Source organism: Martes martes (genome assembly GCF_963455335.1).
Source record: "Martes martes genome assembly, chromosome: 9".
Lineage (NCBI taxonomy): Eukaryota > Metazoa > Chordata > Mammalia > Carnivora > Mustelidae > Martes > Martes martes.
In genome coordinates, this window is record NC_137896.1 from 20,108,816 (window position 1) to 20,130,821 (window position 22,006).

The following is a 22,006-nucleotide window of genomic DNA, read 5'->3' on the forward strand; positions in this document are numbered from 1 at the left end:
AGGGCCACTCTCAAAGTAATTTCCCTGGGAGAAAAAAAACAACTGCTTCTCGAGAGAGGTGCTGTATTTTTTATTCTCCTCAGGCTGGACTCATGACAAAACTCCATGGAGATCCAAGTCCCTGGGTGCTGTGGCCATACAGCCAGCCCGTGCAGGAGTCACCATCCTGAGGGCTGGGGAGCCCGTGGGAGAGCAGCTCTGTGTGTGGGGTCCTGCGGGGAGGAGACAGCCCCAGCCCCAGCCCTCTGTGGGATCTGGGAGCCATTGTAGGGAAGGGTGCTTCTGAGGAAGATCTAGACCTTTCCCTGAGGCAGCTGCGTTCCCACGCTGGGTCCACTGGCATAGGCCATAGAGGCAGGGGTGAGGCATCTGGGGCTGCTCCTCAGAGCCCAGGGTTTAGGGGGGCTCTGTTTAATGACCCACTGGCCATGGGGGTTGGAGCGATACAGAGCTAAGCGGCAGGGCTCTGGGTCCAGGCGATGTTCACCTGTAGGAAGCGGAGAGGAGGGAGGTGGCAGGCAGTGGGTGGGAAGATGCCAGCTGGCCAGGAGCCTCACCGGACCAGTGCACCGCACCCACCCCTACCTGTGTGAGCTTCGGCTGCTGTGGCTCACAGGTACCCCTCTGTCTGCAGAATGGGCCTCTGCAGATGTCAGGTGCCTTGCAGGGGTGGTTGAGCTGCCTTCCCCAGGGCATCCCACAGCCAAATCTGCCTGGCGAGGTGGGAACCACAGGCTTCCCGGCCTCTGATGCAATTTGCACTCCAGCGCCCCCGTGTGGCCAAGGCTGGACTTCTCTCTTCTTCCCCTTCTCCCCTTGCTCCCTCCTAAAGCTTGGCCTGCGGAGCACGCCCTCAAGGCACCACCACCATCCAAGCCTGGTCTTAGCCTCTGCTCTTCAGCCAGGGGCTCTCAGAGTGGAGTCCCTGCACGACCAGCAGCAGCAGCACCGGGGAACCTGCTAGAAATGTGGATTCTCTGGGCCCAGCCACTGTGTCTTCACAGCCCTCTAGGGGATTCTGACCCTGTGGTACAGTTTGAGAATCACTGCCCTGGAGAATGGCAACTGGGAAGAAATGCCCATCCTTGGCTCCCCCAAAGCCAGGGGAAGAGGCCGCAAAGCCAGGCGTGTGTTGGCAGAATTCCTTCTGGAATCCCTGGCCAGGAGGTCCAGGAGGAGCCTCCTCAGCCAGGGAGCCCCAGTGGCATCCCTTTCAGTGGTGGCACTGGCAACTGTCTCACTAAACAAAAATTTCTGCCCTCCCATGCCTCAGGCCAGCTCCGGGCAAGACTCCACACTCCTGAACAGAATCCTGAGGCACGGCACAGGCTGACCCTCCACCTCCTGGCCGGGTCCCACCTGCATTCATGGGAGACAGGGGCCCGAGGGGAAGGCTCACCCCAAAGTGGGCTCTGGTTTCCCCCAGAGGAGCCTAGTGAGCCCTCGAGGTCAAGAGCTCCCAGGACCTGGGCTTGGGGCCCCCCACCCTTGACCCCGGGACTTACAGATATTCCCTCCAACCTCTTAGAGGAAGATGTCACGAGGCAGAGACCATGAAACCACCGATCTTTTCTCCCAGAGACAGCAAGATCAACTGCTTCTGGACCGGAAGCCTGGAAGGGCCAGCCTCACAGATTTGGGGTGCCACGTGCGAGAGGAGACAGAAGAACCTTCCCAGGAGAGCCGGAGCCCCTGAAGGAGCCTAGGGCCCAAAGGGAGGGGAGAGGTAGCTAGATGGCACTCAGGGGACCAGCCCTGGGTACCCTCTCACCAGAACATCAGGATGGAGTCTATGAGGGAATGGAATGGGGGAGACAGATGGGAATAGGAGTCTGCTGTGAGAGGCAAATTCTAAGTCAAGGTGGGTTATGGATTTTGTATGATTACCTATGATAACTAAAATTATTATATAATTGTCATATTATAATTATGGATATCCCGTGTTCAACTGCAGAATCTGTCCCTTTTGCTGTGTGGCCCTGGGCAAGTCCCTTTCCCTCTCTGGGGCTTAGTTTTCCCATCCATACAAAGAGGAAGTAGATGAGACACTCACTAAGGCTGGCTGGCAATCCAAGATCCCTCATGCCAGTTCCATCAAGGAGGCTCCAAAGGTTTCAAGCTGTTTCTCGCATCCTGGAACAACTGCAGTGTACCAACCCCACTAATCCTCTCTCAGCATTTTGGCCATGCTGCCTCAGGACCTTTGCACCTGTGGGTTTCTCTGCCTGGAAGTCTTATCTCTTCCCCAAACTATACTAGGTATGTTGTTTGACATTTACATTACTCCCTGAATGTCTTGTAAAACAAAATACAGTTTGTAACTTGATATTTACTTTGTGGCTTTTGACTCCTGTCTGTCTCTTCTACCGGGTTGGGAGCTGGTAAGTCCAGGGCTCCTGTCTATTCTTTTCATGGTGATTCTAGCCTTCCCCATGGTACCTGGTCTATAGTAGGCAGTCATTAAATATCATTCTTATTCGGAGCCAAGAAGCTCTCTAAGAAGTCTGCAGACCCACTTCTGAACACCTCAAAGAGGGAAAAGCCAATGGCATGAGCAACTCCCCTCGGTGGTAAGCTCTGAGAGACTGGTCCCTCCTTGCACCTGCTCCCTGCAGGGGAAGGGCTCCTGTCTTCAGCACCCTGTGAACAGCCTAGGGACATGGGCCACTTCGGGGCTGGGAGTCAGGGGCACCGCCAGGGGATCTGTGATAGGCCAGGCCACCTGGATCTTTGGCACTTCGGAAGTCTACCGAGAAAGAAAAAGATCCAGCTGCAGAGGACACATATGCATTCCTGGAATTCAAATGTGTGAGCATAAACACACACGTGCACGTACACAAAAACCCACGTTAGAAATACAAGACACACACACACACCAGCCGTCTGTACACAGAGCATCTCATGTGCACGTACATAAGGGCCCCGAAAGTGTGCATACACAGGCATGGAAACACGAGTGTGCACGAGGCTTCACACTCAGACACACACCAGGAGTGCGTGCATTGCACCTAGACACGCACGCATATAGGTTTATATAAAGGTACGTCATGCACAACACGATGGCGATCAAGTTCTCCTTTGAGGACTCCAGTAAGGACCCCCGCTGCGGACTCGCAGGAGCACTCCGGGTTCTCGGAAGGCCCTTCTTTTCTACCACTCCTCTCCTCACCCCAGTCACCCCACAGCTCACCATACTTTCCCAGCCCTCGGTCAGGCACACAAAAGGCTGTGCGAAGGGGGCTACGGGAGATGGCTGCTACAAGTCCCCGCACCGCGCCACTTCCCTCCGGCTCAGTCGGGGCTTGAGACACGGCCTCCTCGCTCGCTCCGACGGGGCCGGCGCGCCCCCTGGTGGCAGAATCCGCAGCGCCGTTCCCGGCAGTCAGGTAGCGAACACCTGCAGGAGGCGGGAGCCCGCCGCCCATGGTCCCTGTCTCCATCCGCCTGGCAGGGGATGCTCAACACTGCCTCCGGGCCCGCATCCCCCTCCCTGTCCCTGTTTTCGTGTAACCTTCGCATCCAGGTCTTGAGGTCGCTGTCGTCGAGCCGGGGTGGGGGGGCAGCCATGTCACTCAGTTTTCGCACCTGGACGACCAAGAAAGAGGGGAGCTGGCCGGAAGGAATCGCGTCCTAGCAGGGGCCTGAGGCTGCTGGGGAGAGACGCGGAGCATGGGAGGGTCACTGTGGCCTCTCCTGTCCCAGCACCCCACGCAGGGGTGGCAATACAATTCGTTGAACTTGGGGCTGAAGCGCTAGTTTGGTAGGATGTGTGGGGGAGGGCATGTAGGCCCTAAAGAGGGCCAGGAAGTAGGGGACTCTGAGACTTAGAGCCCACTTTGGGGTTTAATGGACAGCAGTCTCCCAGACAGAAGCTGGAGGGTCTTGTACCTGCTGTGGGACAACTGTTCAAGGTGTCCCCAAGAACACACCTGGAGTAGGCTAAGGCTGTGGGAAACCCCAGCCATCCCTGCACTGGCAAATTCCCAAAGAACTTCAGATCAGCCCATGCCTGTCTGTTGGATCAGAACGCAGCAGACAGAGCTGGAAGAATCTAGCTCCAGGGGACCCTGATCGCAAAGAGCTTGTGTGCACGTCTGAAAGAAGTGGGTTCCATTCTGGGCTCCTCTGTTTCTTGCCTGTGAGACACCCAAGCAAGATAATACACGTGGGGGAGGGAGAGGGGCAAGTCTCCTATTTACTGACGCTTGCAACAAGAAAATACTTAGGTATTCCTGGAATTTTTCAAACTCCCTATGATAAAAATTATCTAATCTAATGTGTCTTAGTCACCTTAGTTCAGAGATGAAAGACACAGGGGAGAAAGGAACTATGGGAGCAGAGGCGGTTTACCTGCGTGGGGGATGAGGGGGGAGGGAGCAATCCACACAGCTGATTCTTGAACTAGGCTGGAAGAAGGAGCGGAGCTACCCGGCTTCTGCCCTTTCTGAAAACGCATAAGCCAAAGCTCAGAGGGATGAGGTGTCGGAGGAGGGGGGAGAACTGGCTGACATATGGTGGGCTTAGAACACAAAGGAATGCCTGAGTTTGGTGGGGGGAGAAACAGAACAGTCAGAGCTGCACTTGCTAGCATTAAAAAAAACCAAGAACCCCCTATCTTACTGACTTGATGGATGGAGGGAGCGAGGGAGGGAAGGGGAAAAGGTGAATCAGTGGGTGTATGAGTAGAAGGGTAGGTGGGTGGGTGGGTACATGGGCTGCCGCCTTCCAGTGCCGCAGTCACCCAGCCGCGGTGGGCCATGCTGCCTGTGTTCACAGGGGACTCCAGTGCTGGCTGGGTCTTCCCGGGCTCCAGCCTGGCCCTCAGCTTTCAGCAGGCCTTGCAGGCCTATAGTGCAGAGGCGTCCCTCTTCTTACTCTCATCCCTTGCCCTTGCTTTGGACTACTCTGATGGTTGCTCAGGGCGAGGCTCGCAGGGGGGCCCGGGGTGCCTTGGCTCTTTGGCTGTGGCCTGGGTTTTAGCGAGGTCCTGTGCTCTTGAGCCTCAGTTGTGGGGCTTTTTCAGCATCTTTGGGGCTTTAATGTGAAGAATTCCTTGCAAGAGCTCGGGGAACACCCCAAATCTGGGGTAGCCCAGCCAGTAGTGGACTGGCTGAGAGGCACGGCAGTAGAGACAGAAAGTGGAGACACCTCTTGGACACCAAGGCAGGGGGAGGACGGAGACAAGGGCTCACACATAGGATCCCACAAAGATCCCAGAAGAGATACAAGGAGAGATTGGAGAGAGATAGCCGGGGAGACATCCAGTCCAGGATGGCGGGAGCAGCAGGGCAGCTGACCGAGAGGAGGATGGGAGCTGTCCCTGCCACCAGGATGGACACCTCGTCCCCTCCACTCGTGGTTGACCCATGGGCACTCACCGTCTGGAGCTGGTCCTGGTAGTGCACCGTCCTCGGCACCCTCTCAGCTGCCCCCCCCATGCCAGCTGCTCCTTCTAGTGTTTGGGGAGCTTGGGGGGGCCATCCTTGGTGCAGAAAAAGATTTGGGGCCATAGTGTCATCTTGTTGCCTGGCTCTCAGGCCACCACCTTCCCGAGGAATTCCGGGAGTGCCTGGGGAAAGCCACAGAACCTCCCTTGGGTCTTAGCATGTCCCAGAACTCCTTACCTTTCCCAGAACCCCATGCTGCACCCCTTGGGGGCACGTGGAGGGAGCCTGCGGCTGGGATTGGGGGCGGGGGGCTGTTTTAGCTTTGCCGTCAGCCCGTGAGTTCCTCCCTGCTTTTCAGTCCCCTGCTATTGTCCATACCCCTCCCTGTCCCTCTTCCCTCAGAAGCAAAGGAGATATCAGAATCAGACTTCAACTTCCAGGCGGAAAAGAGCCACAGCTTTGGGAAATGGGTCTTTTCCCCGAGAGCCCCAGGATGGTTGCTTTTTCTGGAGTCTGGATCTGCCAAAATGTGCAAAGGAAAAGCCAGGGAAACAGAGACAATGGGAGGAAACGGGGAGACGATACAACTCCCATTTATTAAGTCTTCTTTGTGTTTCCGGCCCGAGTGAGCAACGCACTTGCATTTATCATCCCGTTCAGTCCTCACAACCACTTGGTAAAGTGGGTTCTATCATTGTACCCATTTTACAGAGAAGGAGAATGTGCCCAAGGCCATATAACCATAAGGGTGAAGGAAAGGAGGATGGAAAGCTGGGGAGATGGACAGATGGATGGATGGAAGGATGGAAGGATGGTGGGGCGGAGGGAAGAGCATGTACCAAGGCCCCGCAAAGCACCACACCTTCTGCTCTATGAGTTCTCATGCGTTAGCTCTTTTAATTGCCAAAACAATCACATACCATGCTATTATTATCCTCCTTTTACTGAGAAGGAAGCAGAAATTCAAAGAGGCCGTCTCTTCCACCAAAGCTGAGGCACGAGGCGTGGAGGTCCCTCGAGCCCGGCTGTCTGGTTTCACAGACTTCCTCGGGGCCTCTCATGCCCACAGCAGACGAGGACCCCAGGAGGCCTGGACCTCCTCGCAGCCTCACCCTAGCATTTGACCCAAAGACAGCCAGGAGGGGGCCGGAGTTAAGGCAAGGCTGCACCCGAGCCCCACTCTAGCCTAGGTCCTGAGCACCGACTCCCCCAACACACAGTGGGAGTTTCCTAAAAGAGTGTTTCCCAGACTGGTGCCCCCCGCAGCCCACCCCTGAACGCCAGTGCCCTGTAATGCTTTCCGCAACGAAAGAGGTCCGTGATCAGCTGGGTTGGCAAAGTACTACATACTCTAGTCCCACTTGGAGACCATATCACAGGCTCTGAGAGGTCTGTAGGGAAGAATGAGCCTCAGCCTTGCTTCAGGGAGTCAGTGTTCACCCATGTTATTTGAACACGGAGCCCTTTTCCTCTGTGCCACCTGTGAGCGCCACACAGGACTGATGGCCGGCAGTCCCCACTCCAGTGAGCCCCGATTTCTTTCAGCGCTCATCTGCTTTCTCTAGGGAAGAAGTCCAGGAAAGCCTCGGTCATCACTGTTGTCGTCACGGCAGGCAGCATGTGGCATCGTCGTCGAAGCGATGGCTAAGTCGATGAATGAGGAGCCATGATGGCGGCCGCGGGCTGAGATCGTGGAATGGAGGCAGCTCCAGTTACGGCTTCGCCTTCTTTTTTATTTCTTTTTAAAGTAAGCTCTCCACCCAACGTGGGGCTCGAACTCATGACCCTGAGATCAAGAGTCGCATGCTTGCTTTACTGACTGAGCCAGCCAGGTGCCATTCAGGGCCTTTCTGCTGGGGTCTGGGAGGGTCAGGATGAGCCGGTGGAGAGCCGGCAGGGGTTGCCTGCCTGAGGGAGGAGGGAGGCTTCAGCCTCTAGTCTCCAGTCCGCGAGAGTCTCAGGGACTCTCCCTCTCTCGGTCTGGAGGCCCCTTCTCGGGGGGAGATCGCAGAGTCCAGGGACAGCCAGGAAACCCTTCGTCACAAGACCAGGAACTGTTTCCTGGGCTTGTGGCAGCTCAGAGAGCTCTGACCAGTGCCGGTCGCGAGGCTCACTCTCTATGCTGTGAGAATAAAAAGTATCCCGTGGGTGCAAACACAGACACATACATGTGCACATGTGTGCGCGCGCACACACACACACACGCACGCCGAGATGTGTGGCCCGAGAGCTCCAGTCCAGGGGCAGAAATGCACCGAGCCCACAATCGCCCTTAGAGGGGAGATCGTCAAGTGCCCTGGAGAGGTTTCATGGGACCCTTAGCACTGCGAGAGCACCGCAAAGGAAGAAGCAGGCATCCCCTACCTGGGGTCAGGATCTCCAGGGAGCAGAGGAGGTGGGAGTTACAGAGTTCAGAGAAGGAGTTCCCCAAGCCAGACCAGACCCATGGGCTGAAAGCTGGCAGAGCCTGCGTGGGGGCACAGAGGCTGAGCGCAGGCCTCCTCCCTCGGATGCTGCGGGGCTCCCGTTCCTTCGTTCCGGCGCTCGCTGGCTCATCTATTCATTCATTCATCCGCTCCCTCCCGCAACAAGTATGGCCCAGTGCCTATCCGGTGGGCTCTCCAGTCCAGGTGCCTGGGACGCAGGACCGAAGAAGACAAGAAGACAAACAGGCCGCAGATTTGCAAAGCTTCAGCTTCAGGGGAGAATGCAGACAATAAGTGATTCGAGAAATGACTATCTTCTGACAATGATTCACACACACACACTACGCAGCGGAGCGGAGCGTCGGGGATACGCAGCGCCTGGGCGGGCCTCTGGGAGGCGCTGACAGCCAGCGGCCATCCCAGTGCCCAGCGGCAGCCCTCCTGGGGAGTGGGCAGGTTTCCAGAGGCGGAGGGCTGCGAGCGCAGGGGCCAGAGGGAGGGAGTCGGGGCCGGCAGGCAGGGAGGACAGAGGGGAGCCCCCTACTGGGAGGGGCCCAGAGGGAGACTGGAGGGCCCTGAGGGCAGATGAGGGGAGGGACTGAGGATTTATTCCGGGTGGTGGGGCGTGGAGCAGGAGGAGCTCTGCAGCCACAAGGTTTCTGTTTTAAAACGAGGCTGTGGAGCCCGGGGACGGGTACGAAGGAGGGCACGGACTGCATGGAGCACTGGGTGTTATAGGCCAGCAATGAATCAGGGAACGCTGCATCAACACTAATCATGTCCTGGATGGTGACTAACATAATTAAAAAAAAATTATAAAATTGAAAAAAAAGAAAAAGGGAAAAAAATAAAGCGAGGCTGTGGGAAGCAAAGGCTGGAGAGGATTTCTAGGGGTCCCTGCCCTCGGCTGGGGATGGACATCAGACAGCCCGCACCCTGAAGCTTATCAGAGAGTCGGAGAGAGTGACAGGGCAAGCAGGTTTCCCGCTAGGTCACAGGTGGACCCTGGGCAGGTTGCTTTATTCTTCTCAGCAAACTAGGAGTGTTTGCACTCTGTGGGGTGTGAGAAGTCCAGGCAGAAGGTAAGTGGGGATCTGTGCAATACGTGCTCACGGGCAGACAGACATGCCCACGGACAGATGGATGTGCACACACGTGTGCGCCTGCTGATACAAAATGAGCTGAATCTGATAAGCTCGGCCCCGCCGCCATCGTGAAGGGAAGAAAGCTGGTGTGTAGGAGGATGAATAAGGACTGCGGTGAGCAAGCCGTACCTCCTCTTCTCCCCCGTTACACACCACACACACGCATGTGCTTGACATACACATATAGGCACACACTATATACCCATGCGCACACACACATACCTGATACACTCCACACACACCTGCGCGTGTGCACGTGACACGCATACATGCAAACACTACATGCACACACATACGGTACACACCATACACAGGCACACACATGTACATGCGCATACATCCTCCCCCATCAGCTCAAGGTCACAGGAAGGAGGTAGTCCTGTCTTCCCACCATGTCGCCTCTCCAAACAAGGTCAGTGGCATCAAATGCTCTTCTCTGCAAATGCAAAGGGCTGGGACACTCTCACTGGGCAGCTCGGTGAAGGTCGGGAGGCACTCGGCAGTGAGCAGAGGTACCAGCAGATCCCAGATGAACCTCTTGAGCAAATGGGACGTGTCACTGTGGTGAACCTTGTCCCAGCCAGAAAGGCCAGTGGAGAAATCTCTCTCTGGCTGTTATTCCATCCCCTAAAAGAAGGAGGGGCATCAGTGAGAAGCTGGCCCAAGGCTCTAGGAAAAGTTGTTCTACCACTTCTCTGGGCCTCCGTTTCCTCATCTGGAAAGCAATAGCACCATCTCTGTGGGCTGATATGCAGAGTAAATGGACGAACTGGGTAAGTCATGGCACAGAGTTTCACCCAAGACATGCTGGCAGGCTGACTCCACTCCTGTGCCACACGCTGCTGCCTCCCTGCTTTCCACCCTCCTGGAATTCCCTGACCCAAACAGGACCCAAGGCAGAACACAGACAAGCTGGGAACTGATTCTCCCGTGGCTTAACTCGGAGTTGCAGCTTCCATGACATGGGGGAAACCAAACAGTTACCTTGACCCTGGCCTGGGATCCAAGCACCCTGAGAATGCCTTCCATGTCCAGCTCTCTCTTTTCCAAAACAGGACAGCAGCTATGAGAGACGGAAGCCAGCGTTTAAACCAGCACCCCTGAAAAGTGTGATTCAAACTGGTGTGTTTGTCTCCCTTGAAAACCGGGAAGAGGAGAGAGCTAGGAGGAGGGTAACAGCTCTCTCGGCCACTTTCAGAAGCCAGCCCCTGCTCTGAGAGCTTCATATGCATTTCTCTTACTTAGTCCTTCATAAAGGGAGGGTACTATTATTATGACTTCACTGCACAGATCTTGACGGGGAGACTTATGGAGGTTCAAAAATTCATCCCCAGGGGACGCCTGGGTGGCTCAGTTGGTTAAGCGGCTGCCTTCGGCTCAGGTCATGATCCCAGCGTCCGGGGATCGAGTCCCACATCAGGCTCCTTGCTCTGCAGGGAGCCTGCTTCTCCCTCTGCCACTCTGTCTGCCTGTGTTCACTCTCTCTCTCTCTCTCTGACAAGTAAATAAATAAAATATTAAAAAAAAAAATTCATCCCCAGTCTCCAAACTAGCAAGTGTCAGAGCCAGAACTTGAAATCAGGAATCCAATTCTAAAGCCCATGTTCTTACACGCCTGGGCTAGACATCTCCCAATGGTGGCCCCAGACACAGTCTCTCACGGGCTCAATGAGCCAAAGCTGGGCACAACTAATGGTGTGAAGGACCAGCAGGACCTGGGGGCTGGGGAGGGCTCTGTGGTCAGCTTCTGGCAGGGCGTCAAGGGGCATGCTGAAAGCCATGTTTCTGCGGGAAGTCAAGAGCAAAAGGGGCATTTCACGTCGTGGAAGGCCAGTCGGGCTCTAGCCTGTAGGATCATCTGGGCAACATGAGTCTGACTCCTTTCCCTGCGTGGGGACTGAGCTCTCTGCTGAATGGCTGAGCTCAAACTTCACATCTCTACAGCAGAATCTTCGATCTCAGCAATAATGAAAATGTTAGCTGCATCACAGACCAGAAACTCTCAGCTGGACAAAGAGGTGTTAAAAAGAAAAGGTGAAGCTGTCCCGGGGGTGCTGGGTAAGGTATACACCAGTGGTCTGGGGCAGAGGGCCTAGCCCTGCAGGCATGTGCCAAGTTCCTAAGACGTATCCCCAGGTCTTCTTACTCGTCCTGTCTTACAGTCTTCTGGGGCAACTTCCTCCTTCCAAATCTACCCTACCTTCCTTCTCTCTTCACCTCTCTACCCCTCTCTGTGCAAAACTCCCACCCCTGGTCTGTCTTACCCACTATGTTCTTGTTGTTGTTGTTGTTGTTTTTAACATTTTATTTATTTATTTGACACACACAGAGAGAGAGAGAGAGAGAGAGATCAGAAGTAGGCAGAGAGGCAGGCAGAGAGTAGGGGTAAGCAGTATCCCCACTGAGCAGAGAGCCTGATGCGGGGCTTGATCCCAGAACCCTGGGACCATGACCCAAGCTGAAGGCAGAGGCTTAACCCTCTGAGCCACCCAGGTGCCCCTGTCCTTTTTTTAAGGACACAAATAAAAAATTCAGTGTGTAATGTTGACAATGATGCAGTGAAATGAACACTCTCATACAGGACCGAAGGGTAACAAACACCAAGAACTTAACAGGCCTATTTCAGATAATCCAAGATGCATTCATGGTTGTATGTACAATACATACATGTGGTTGTGTTTTACAATTGCAGAAACAGGGAAATAGTAAATGTCCACTAATAAGGAAATGGTTAAATAAATTAGAATATATCCCTAAGGATGAAAATAATACCATGAGTAAAAATCACGTTTTCAAAAGGAAACAACAAATGTTGGCGAGGATGCGGAGAAAGGGGAACCCTTTCACACTGTTAGTGGGAATGCAAGCTGGTGCAGTCACTCTGGAAAACAGTATGGAGGATCCTCAAGACGTTAAGAACAGAGCTACCCTACGACCCAGCAATTGCACTACTGGGTATTTACCCCAAACATACAGACACAGTGAAAAGAAGGGGCACGTGCACCCCAATGTTCATAGCAGCAATGTCCACAATAGCCAAACTATGGAAGGCGCCAAGATGCTCTTCGACAGATACATGGATAAAAAAGATGTGGTCCATCTACACTATGGACTATTGTTCAGCCGTCAGAAACGATGAATACCCACCATGTGCACTGACATGGATGGACCTGGAGGGGATCATGCTAAGTGAGGGAAGTCAAGCAGAGAAAGACAATTGTCATATGGTTTCACGCATATGTCGACATAAGCAATAGCATGAGGACCATAGGGGAAGGGAGGGAAATCCAAAGGGGGAGAAATCGGCGAGGGAGAGGAACCTGAGAGACGATGGACCCCAAGAAACAATCTGGGGGTTTCAGAGGGGAGGAGAGTGGGGAATGGGGTAACACGGTGATGGGTATGGAGGAGGGCACGTGCTGGGATGAGCATTGGGTGTTACACTTAACTAATGAATCACTGAACACTGCATCAAGAACTAGTTATGTACTATACAGGGACTAACTGAACATCATAAAAAAAGCATGTTTCCAAAGAATGCTATTACTAGTTGTAATAAATGGTAACTGTTCTAAGTTCATTACCCAGCCTTGTATCCACACCCTTTGCCATATGAATTTGCAGTTCTTCCCATAAGGCAACAGAAAATACTTCCCCATTGCTTTGCTAGTCAGCCAGGTGATAGCTTTGACCCATGGATCAATAAATTCCATGATGCATGCAGAGGTTTAAAATGCATTGTGTGTCAGGGCACCTGGGTGATTCAGTCAGTTAAGTGTCTGCCCTTGCCTCAGGTCATGATCCCAGGGTCCTGGAATGGAGTCCTGCATCAGGCTCCCTGCTCAGTGGGGAGCCGGCTTCTCCTTCTGCTCCCTGCTTGTACTCTTTCTAGCTCTATCTCTCTGACAAATAAATAAATAAAATCTCTAAAAAAATAATAAAGTGCATTATATGGTAGGGTTTGCTCTCTTGTGCTTCTGCCATTAATTGCCAAAAGGACAGGCTCCAGATGGCCTGCTGGTCCCAGGAGGATGAGACACATGAAAAGCAGACCCAGACCTAGCCAACAGCTTGAGCCAAGGCCAGCCTAGGTCAGCCAAACCCCCAAACATGCGAACGAGAGTGAGTGATTGTTATTTTAAATCATGAGTTTGCCGGCTGTTTGTTATGAGGCATTATTGTGGCAATAGCTGAATGATACAATGGGAGATGTCCATAATTCTCTAGTATTTAGTGAAAAAAAGATACACACACACACACACACACAGGAAGATGATGCACTGAGAGCTGGTAGCACTTAAATCTGAATCGTATCTTTCCTTTTGTATTTTGCTCTGTTTCCCAAATTTCCTACAATGAGCGGAGATTGTTTTCAGATGCAGAAATATACATATATGTATCTACATATACATATAACAGCATATATATTCTATATGTAACATAATATATTTGTTAGTTATACATATATGTAGCAGGAAGAAATATGGCAGCTAAGCATGCTTCCTTTCCACACAGCTCCTTGGATGAGAAAGCCACAGGGTTTTTGGAGCTGGGACTGCTGACCTGTTGCCTTCCGCTTCCCTGCCCTGCTCCTCTTCAGGTCCAAGTCTCACTGGTGCAGAGCACAGTCAGCTCGAGAGGGCCAGAGCAGGGATCTTCTGCATATCCTGCAGGGAGAAGTCTCTATCCTCGTCAAGCCAAGTCTGCCTTTGGGAATCCTAAACTTCTAGGGAGGGAAGTAGAGACAATCGCTCAAGGGGCCCCTGAGTGGCTCAGTCGGTTAAGCGTCAGACTCTTGGTTTCAGCTCAGATCATGATCTCAGGGTCCTAAGAGTGAGTCCTGCATTGGGCTCTGCACTCAGCGTGGCGTCTGCTTGAGATTCTCTCTCTCCCTCTGCCTCTGCCTCCTTCATGTGCTTGCTTGTTCTCTCTCAAAATAAATAAAATCTTTAAAAGAAAAAAAGGCAATCGCTGAAGCCACGTGTCTGGTATGGGTGTTGAGGTTCTCCCTTCCTCCGCAGGAGGTTACTGGGGGGTGGGGAACAGAGGCCATGAGGACTGGGGCTCAGGCTTCCATCCCAGGTTCAAGTTTAAGCTCTATCTCTGACTGACTGGGTTACTTTCTGAGCTTCTAAATCCCCATCTCTAACCGTAAAATAGTGCCTGCCTCGTAGGGTTTTGTAAAATGGGCTAAGGGGTATAAAGTGCTTCTGGTGCCAAGCACACAGCGAGGCCCCAACAAACGGAAGCTGTTTTTATTACTTGCATTCCAACAGGAGCGAACACCGCACGGGCCTCTTATCATTGCTTCTATTCCAGTCCTTTGTTGCTCTCTCTTGCCCCATCTGTCTCTGCCCTTGGCAGTGCCACCCATGGATCCAATGCTCCTCTTCCTATTACTCTGAATAATGACAGAATATTAATTGAAAAAATAAATTATGCTTAACTGCGCCGTCTAGAGGCCATAGTAGGGTTCTGCGGGCAGCAAGAGGCATTCCTGCAGCCAGAGGTCAAAGACAGCAAGAGCGAGGGACTGATGGATTTGTTTAGTATTCCGGAGTCAACTTGACCAGCGTATTCCCCAGGGCCCCATTCCAGTGCCCTAAGAAGGGAAAGGAAGCATGTTGTGCTTGTAGATAACAATGTTAGGGCTATCGTACAGCCCAGTGCTTGTGGTGTGAGCTGTGGTGTCACATCTTCTGGGTTCAAAGTCTGATGTTCCCTATGGGTTTGGGGAAATCATTTTACCTGTCTCTGTGTCAATAGTCTCACTTGTAAAATGGGGCTAATGACAGGACCTACTTCACAGGATTGGGGGGGGGCGTTAAATTAGATAAAGCATATGAAACATAGTTTCATATAACTACTATAATTATTTTTTTTTCAGGGCATGATTGCCAACATAGCAGAAAGAAATAAAATCATAAAGGTAAAGTACTGGGTATAATGCCTGATCCACGGTAAAACGTCCATATATAGTATCTCCAGATTATTAATCATCATCCTTCATGGGTTAATGCGGGAAATCAAATGATCAAGGCTAGAAGGTAAGATAATGTTGAGCATTAATTATCTCTGATGCTTTAGAAATAGAAAGTCATTATTTTAAAAAAAATTATTTTGATGTACTGTGCTTACATAAGATATTTTCCCTGGGAGAAACTAGGTAAGGAGTACATGGGAACTCTGTACTATTTTTGCAACTTCTTGTGAGTCTAAACTTATCTCAAAAAGAAAAAGAAACATTCTATTTGTGGAGTAGAGGTTACCGGGGGAGGGGGCATATTTCCTAAGCGGTGGACAGTAACAGTCCACCAGGAAGGCCCTGGGTGGGGCTGCTGGGGGCTCCAGTCCTGGCCTCAGGATCAGCCGGCCCTCTCACTTCTCTCTGAACCTCACTGCTCCTTTCCTACCAGCGAGGTGGGGGTGCAGTGACAGCACCCACCTTCTAGGGTGAGGGAAGGAAACAAACCAGTGCATGGAAGCCTCTGGAACAAGGCCCAGAGCCAGCTACCTAGGGTTATCCAACCACATCAAAAATATGGTCAGTGAAGAACCTCTTCCTTTTGGTAACAGCAGGACCTGGGAAAACCTATACATGATAAGAAGAGTCAGAACAGTGGCTGCCCTAGGAAGTGGGGATTAACTGGGAAAGGCACAGGGGAGCCTTCAGGGGTGCTGGAAGCGATCTAGATCTTGACCTGGTGGGAGTTACACAGGTGCACACATCCAGCTGCACATGGCAAATATCTGCCAACCTTACCATGCACTTTATTTCAATCTTTAAAACCTAGCTATAAATAATGCCATCCTCACTTGGAAGGAACTGTGCTGGGATAGTTCAGCCCTTTGGGAGAAAAAAAAAAGGGCAGAAGTTGGGTGTCTCTCTTTCATACCAGACACCAAAATGAATTGAAAAAAAAAAAAAAACAACTAGAAAAAATATACCTGGAGGTGGACAGTTTTCAGTTTGCTGGATTAAGGAGGACTTTCTAAGCGTAAAAACAAAGAACATAAATGAACATAGAGTGAAGAAGGAGCATGAATGCCTGTAGCTCTCCGCTCCCCAGGCCCTGGCACGGCAGTTACCGGGCAGAGAGCTGTGCTAGGAATTCAGTGAGTGAACGGTTCAACCCCTGTGTGCTGGGTGCCCAGCAGCTCGGCAGGGGTGAGGAGGGCGATGCAAGATGTACAGGTGCCGAAGGGTGGGGCCCAGCCACCAGCCCTCTGGGCGGTGTGCTCTCCGGCTAGGTGTCTCCCCTAGTCGGGCAGCCCCGTACAGGAGCCCAGCAGCATCCAAGGGGATGCATCCCCCCGCCACTCGCTTCTGAGCCTCCAGCTCTGCGACTGGAAACAGAACAGAGAGGCACACATTCCTGGCTGCCTCCCCTCATTGACTCCCAGCCCAGAGCCCCAAGAAGCAAATTCCCAGGCTTGTGCCCTTGCTCAGGCCCACGAAACTCAGTAGCAATTGCCTAAGATTAGGATCTGAGATTGTGACTCCAGGAAGCAAGCCGTGAGGCCAAGGATTCAGGCCTTTACCACAGCAACCCGCAGGAAGATGGAAAATCTCAGAGGGGTGCGCGCTCTCTTACCTCAGCGTGCAAGCCCGGGGGCGCAGCTGGAGAATGCTGACGCCTGGAGAATGCAGGCCATTTACTTGGAGGAGACTTCGAGGTCTGGACCTGAGCTGGGTCCATTTCATACCCGAGGCCCCAATCTCTGAAGACATGTCCTATGCAAAGAACAGACGGCTCCCAGTTAGTCGTGCAGGAAGCACGGGGTGCTAGGCCGCGGGACGCAGGAGCGGTCCCCAGCCCCTTCACAGACGGAGCCGCTGAAGCTCAGGGAGCTTGTCCAAGACCCCACAGGGGCTGAAGACCTACACATAAAATGGGAACACAGTTGCGGACAAGCACCGAGATAGACAGTCTTGCTGTCTGTGCGCACGCGCACGCGCACGCACACGCACGCACGTACGTGCGCGCGCCAATACAGCCCTGCCGCGGTATCGCTGTTGTGCTCTGGTTGTGGTGACATCCCAGAGGCCCCAGGGAGACGGGGCCTGCCGTGACCTTATGCCACTTACTCACCATTGATCGGAAGACCCCGCGGGTGTCCCCGACATCTCTGGCGGTGCCTGGTGTTGTCTGCAGGTTTAGCAGGCAGAGATGTGCAGCCGGCCGCGCACGGCAACCGCCTGGGGCCGCGTCTGGGTGGACAGGAGCGCCTGGTGGCCACGGCCCAAGCTCTGGCCACCAAGGAGGCCTGACAGGCCTGTGTCCTGCAGCCACTGGGATTCGGCTTCTCCTGCCAACAGAGGAGAACACCCAGAGGAACACACACAGCTCCACACCCAGCCACAGGCACTCACCAAGGCCACATGTAAGAATACATACTCCCGTGGACGCAAAGGGCATCCACATATCTGATCAGGGGACCCCCTAACACCAACCACACCTTTCAACGGGGAGATCTAGTAAGCACCTGAGAATATGGGGGATACTGATGGGATTACCCACTAGCTAGATGTCAACCCTTAACACTGCCACCGCTGGGAAACAGAGCAGGCTGAGGAGGCCCCGTGTATGTTCTGATTCTGAAATGTAGCAATGAACTCATTCCCTCTCCCAGATCCGGCAGAGACCACCACAGAATCACATGGGCCCCACTTTGTAGAGTGTGGGCAAGCCGTTGGTGTCCCCTTGGAAAGTCCCTTTCTACTCAAGACCTTATTTACAATAGAAGACACCCTCCACTATGTTTCCCCTTATGCTTCCCACCGCAAAACCCTTCATCCAGATCCTGAGACCTGCCTCCAGAGACCACCCAGGGGCTCAGGCCCCAGGCCCGGGGATCTGCACTTGGAACATCCTCCCCAGGTTCCTGGAGCCTCTGGGCAACACTGGCCTGCTGTGTTCCTTCCTTCTCTCGGGGAACAGATGAGAGCTCAAGGAGGAAGTTGCACACACATGTGAGCCGACTGGGGGCGCGGTATATGGTTGTGCCCAGTGTGACCAACTTAGTGGACCAGGTGCCGGTGGTTTAAAAAACCCCAAATTGGGACGCCTGGGTGGCTCAGTTGGTTGAGCAGCTGCCTTCGGCTCAGGTCATGATCCCAGCGTCCTGGGATCGAGTCCCACATCGGGCTCCTTGCTCGGCGGGGAGCCTGCTTCTCCCTCTGCCTCTGCCTACCACTCTGTCTGCCTGTGCTCGCTCGCTCTCTCTCTCTCTAACAAATAAATAAATTAAAAAAAAAATTTAAAAAAAAAAAAAAAAAAATAAATAAAAAACCCCAAATTGCCTTTATGGCAGCCTGGATCATGCACATAAGCCAGACACCGTAGTCTTCGAACATTTCCCCTGTACTTGGGTGCCAAGCAAATGCTTCCAGGGCAGACACAGCTCTGTGGGTCCTCCCCTCCGGCAGGTGGAGGCACTGATGTCACTATAATGCTAGGAGACTTTTCCCTCCTGCTAACCACAGATCATTTGTGCAGATCTTTTCAATGAATCAGTGAAACTGAGACATTTACCTACCACTTTATCATTTTCATCTGTATCTAATTAGTCCCATACAACTGTTTCCTTAGTATTTTTCTCTAATCAAGGGCCACATTTTTACTTACATCTGTTCTTGGAAAAGAATCCCAATATCCCAACCACTAAAGGGAGCATCTATCACCGCAGGTAGTAAGTAGAAGTTAATGAGAAACAGTGACTGTATTAACGTTCTTGGCCCCACGCCACCCAGAGGCTCCCGCTATCCTGTGAGTCTAAAAAATCTCTTGTGTCTCTTTAGAGGTCCACATGGGTTTCTCCTTTACCCACCCCGGCCCCAATCCCTTTGATTGTGTGAAATTAGATTGCTGGCCGGGGCACGATGACCGACCGGTTTCCTGCAGCGGGGGCATCTCCCCAAACCACTTCTTCCGTGCCCAGCGATGTGCATTCTGTACTGGAGCCGTGGTGGCAGACCATCAGGCCCTTGGGGGACCCCCGTCTCCCATACAACCACGTGTTTTGGAAACCATGGGCTAGCATAGCTGAACTGTATTCTAAACCAAGGAGGTTTCCGTGTGGATGCTCTCTCCGTTCCCTCCTTCACTGAACCAATAAGGATGGAGTATGAGAATGTGCTTGGCTTGGGTCTAGGCATTGAGGAGGCAGCGGTAAAGAAGATGGGCGATGTCCCCAGCCTTGTGGAGCGTCCCTTCAAGACCCTAGTGAGAAGGGCCCGGCTGAGCCCTGTCAAGCCCCGGATGATGCCGTCACCATTGTTCTTGTCGTCATCGTCATCATCATCATCACAGTGAATGCTGCTTTACACTGCTGAGTTTTGGGTGCCCGTGCAGTCATAGGTAACAGGGACATAGGGCTGTCTGTCTCTCAGAGAGATGGGGAGACATCTAACTTGTGAGCAGAGCACTTTGAATTCCACTAGAATGTTAGCTCCACGAGGGGACAGATTTTGCTTTGAACAGTGAACAGTGTTCACTGTTGTATCCCCAGTGTCCAAAACAGTACGTGGCATGTGATTGGCACTCGTCAATATTTGCTAAACGAATTAATCTAAGGAGGGCATGATCTAATTTACATTATAAAAAGATCATATGACTGTTGCATGGAAAAGGGAGAGACCGGATGGCTGGGAGCAAGGGGAGGGCGGGGAAACCCGTGAAGAGGATACTGCATCAGTCCAGATGCGAGGGAAATCCCCCTTCCTGTTCTGGTTCCCGTCTGGCTCCTGTCATGTTTCCCCTCCCCCTGCCCCAGCACCCAGCAGGCCCCAGCCAGGGCTCTTCACCCTCTGGAAGCTTCCATGCCCACTGCGCCCTATTCCTTCAGCTCATCCCTCTGTTGGATCCACTCCACCTCCATCCGAAAGCCATCCATGGACGAGCTTTCTGCCAAGCTATTATTTAAAAAACAAACAATAAACCAGAAAAGAAAAGAAACATGAGGTGCATTCCTCCAGCCACAATAATTGATTCAAGGAAGGGAACATACAGGACTTTGGCTGGGAGTTCTAGGATAGAGACAACCAGCTCTAGCCCAGGACACAGAGCAAGTAGCCCCACGGAGGTGGTGGGCACAGAGTAGAGATCCAGGCTCAGAACGAAGTGGATCCCACACTCAACATAAATAGAAAACTTAAAAACTTGGTCCTAGATGATGTCATTGAGTAGCTGAGACATGAGAGGGTCACCTACATGGCGCATATTCAGGAAAGATCCTCGTGGGGAGGTAGTAACCATCCCCTTTGACAGGTGTTGGATTATTTCTATCTGTCAGTCACAAGTAACATGATGATAAGCGTCCTCACGTTCATTATCATGTTCCCTTGTGTAGAGGTAATAGTAAAAAAGAGTGCGAGAGGCAGATTTGTAAACACAAAGGGTTTGTGAGATTGTGACACTTCTTGCCCAAATTGCCTTCCAGAAAGGATTGTTCTATTGGATTTGTTTGTTGCGGTCCATGTTGCAGCCTGGGGCGGGGTGCTGATTTGGTTCCTGCTGCCTCCCTGGCTTCCCTCTTGTGGGTCCTGTGCCCTGGAGTCTCTGAGGCTATATTTTGCCCATAACCTGAGATCCCACCTCCTGATGTGCCCCCAGCTTCTGGAGGTGTGAGCCAGTACTCAGGATCAGGGTCATGGATGTGGGACCTGAGCAGTCACACACGGTCCCTCGGTTAGAAGGGCCTCCCGATGGGTTTAATCATTATCAGGGAATTCTTAATAACGGTTGAACAAGAGCCTCCATGTTCATTTGACGCATGGCTTGTGCCTTTCTCCCAAGTGTCCTGCCCACACACTGAGCTCAACTCCAAGCGATAAACACTCACATCCCGAAACACACTCAAACGGGGTAAAGCTGAGAATTCTCAGGTCCTCTGGGGCCCAAGGGAAGAGGCAGGGCACCAGCTCTCCCCAGGGGAACGGCTTGGCCATTCTCACCGAGCAGAAGCTTAACTGGGGACCGATTCCCAGTTAATTATAAAATTGGCGGTTCCACTCTATTTATGCTTTTCGAGAAAGCTGCTAGCCGGCGCCCCTCCTGCGAATCCGTTTGGTCCCGCATGCTGGCGCACAGTTTGGTTTCTTTAGCTGTTTTGCGATTTCGCTTGAAAATTGCCAGCATCTGTGTGTTTTCCTGACAATGTGAAAACCTCAGTGACTAAACCCAAACAGAAGACAGTAACTGTGTCTCGATTTGACAGCTGAGAGTGAGAGAGGAGCTGTTGCCGTTTCTCTGGGTGAACTTTCTAAGGAGGTCAGACAGGGGCCCAGGAGAAAACAGACACAAAATAAAACCCCAGCAGTTCTAAAAGGATTGTTGTGCTGAGATCACGGCGTGCAGTGCGGTGACAGATCTTTAGTTTAGCACAACTGGGGCACTCGGCGCGTCCACAAAGTTCATTCCGAGTTTCACAAACACAGCCAATTTTCTGCTTTTGTTGTCAACATTTTATTGAGGTATCGTGTACGCAGAAAAGCGTACAGATCCTAAGTGTACAGCACGATGGTCTCTTGTTGTAATTTTGTTTTTAGGCAGTTACTGAGCACTTACCACATGCCCACTAAGTGATAGATAACGGGATCCATAAGTTTAGAAGGTAAGAACTTCGGCTCAAGTGTCAGACATGTGTGACTTTGAATCCTAGAGCTGTTATATTAGCGAAGTAACCTTGGGGAGCCTGTGAACCTGGAAAGCCTCGGCTTCCTCCTTGTCCCACGGAGACCCCTAGTGTGGTTTAAGTTCTACTCGGGGCAGTCAGCAAACGTGGATTGAGCTCCCGCATAGTTTCTAGAGAGCTGGGGCACGTACGGTGCTGGACTGAGAGGTCCTCCACAAATGTCAGTTCGATAAATACTTGTTGCTTCGGGGCGCTTTCCACCTGACATTCAGATGGGACAAGTGACTTGTCCAGGGCTGCCCAGCCAATGAGTGGGTTCTAGCTCTTGCTCTGCAGTGAGGGGCCAGAGGCTGACAAGCCCAGCCTGGGGACAAAACACGCCATCAGGTCAAATGGTCCGGGTGGCAATCCC

General features: G+C 52.5%; 1 protein-coding gene across 1 annotated transcript; it reads right to left on the bottom strand.

Annotated features, from left to right (window-relative positions):
- Positions 1-293: 293 nt before the first annotated feature.
- Positions 294-21,532, bottom strand: ARHGAP40 (Rho GTPase activating protein 40; the record flags this gene model as incomplete). Its single annotated transcript, XM_080813585.1, is given in 16 exon segments — positions 294-487; positions 558-628; positions 2,640-2,746; positions 3,273-3,397; positions 9,426-9,573; positions 9,577-9,585; positions 9,943-10,008; positions 10,010-10,021; positions 10,620-10,743; positions 10,893-10,938; positions 13,522-13,569; positions 13,572-13,595; positions 13,598-13,642; positions 13,645-13,684; positions 19,798-19,873; positions 21,528-21,532. Coding segments are annotated over 16 exon segments (1,140 nt in total).
- Between the last annotated feature and the right edge of the window lie 474 nt (positions 21,533-22,006).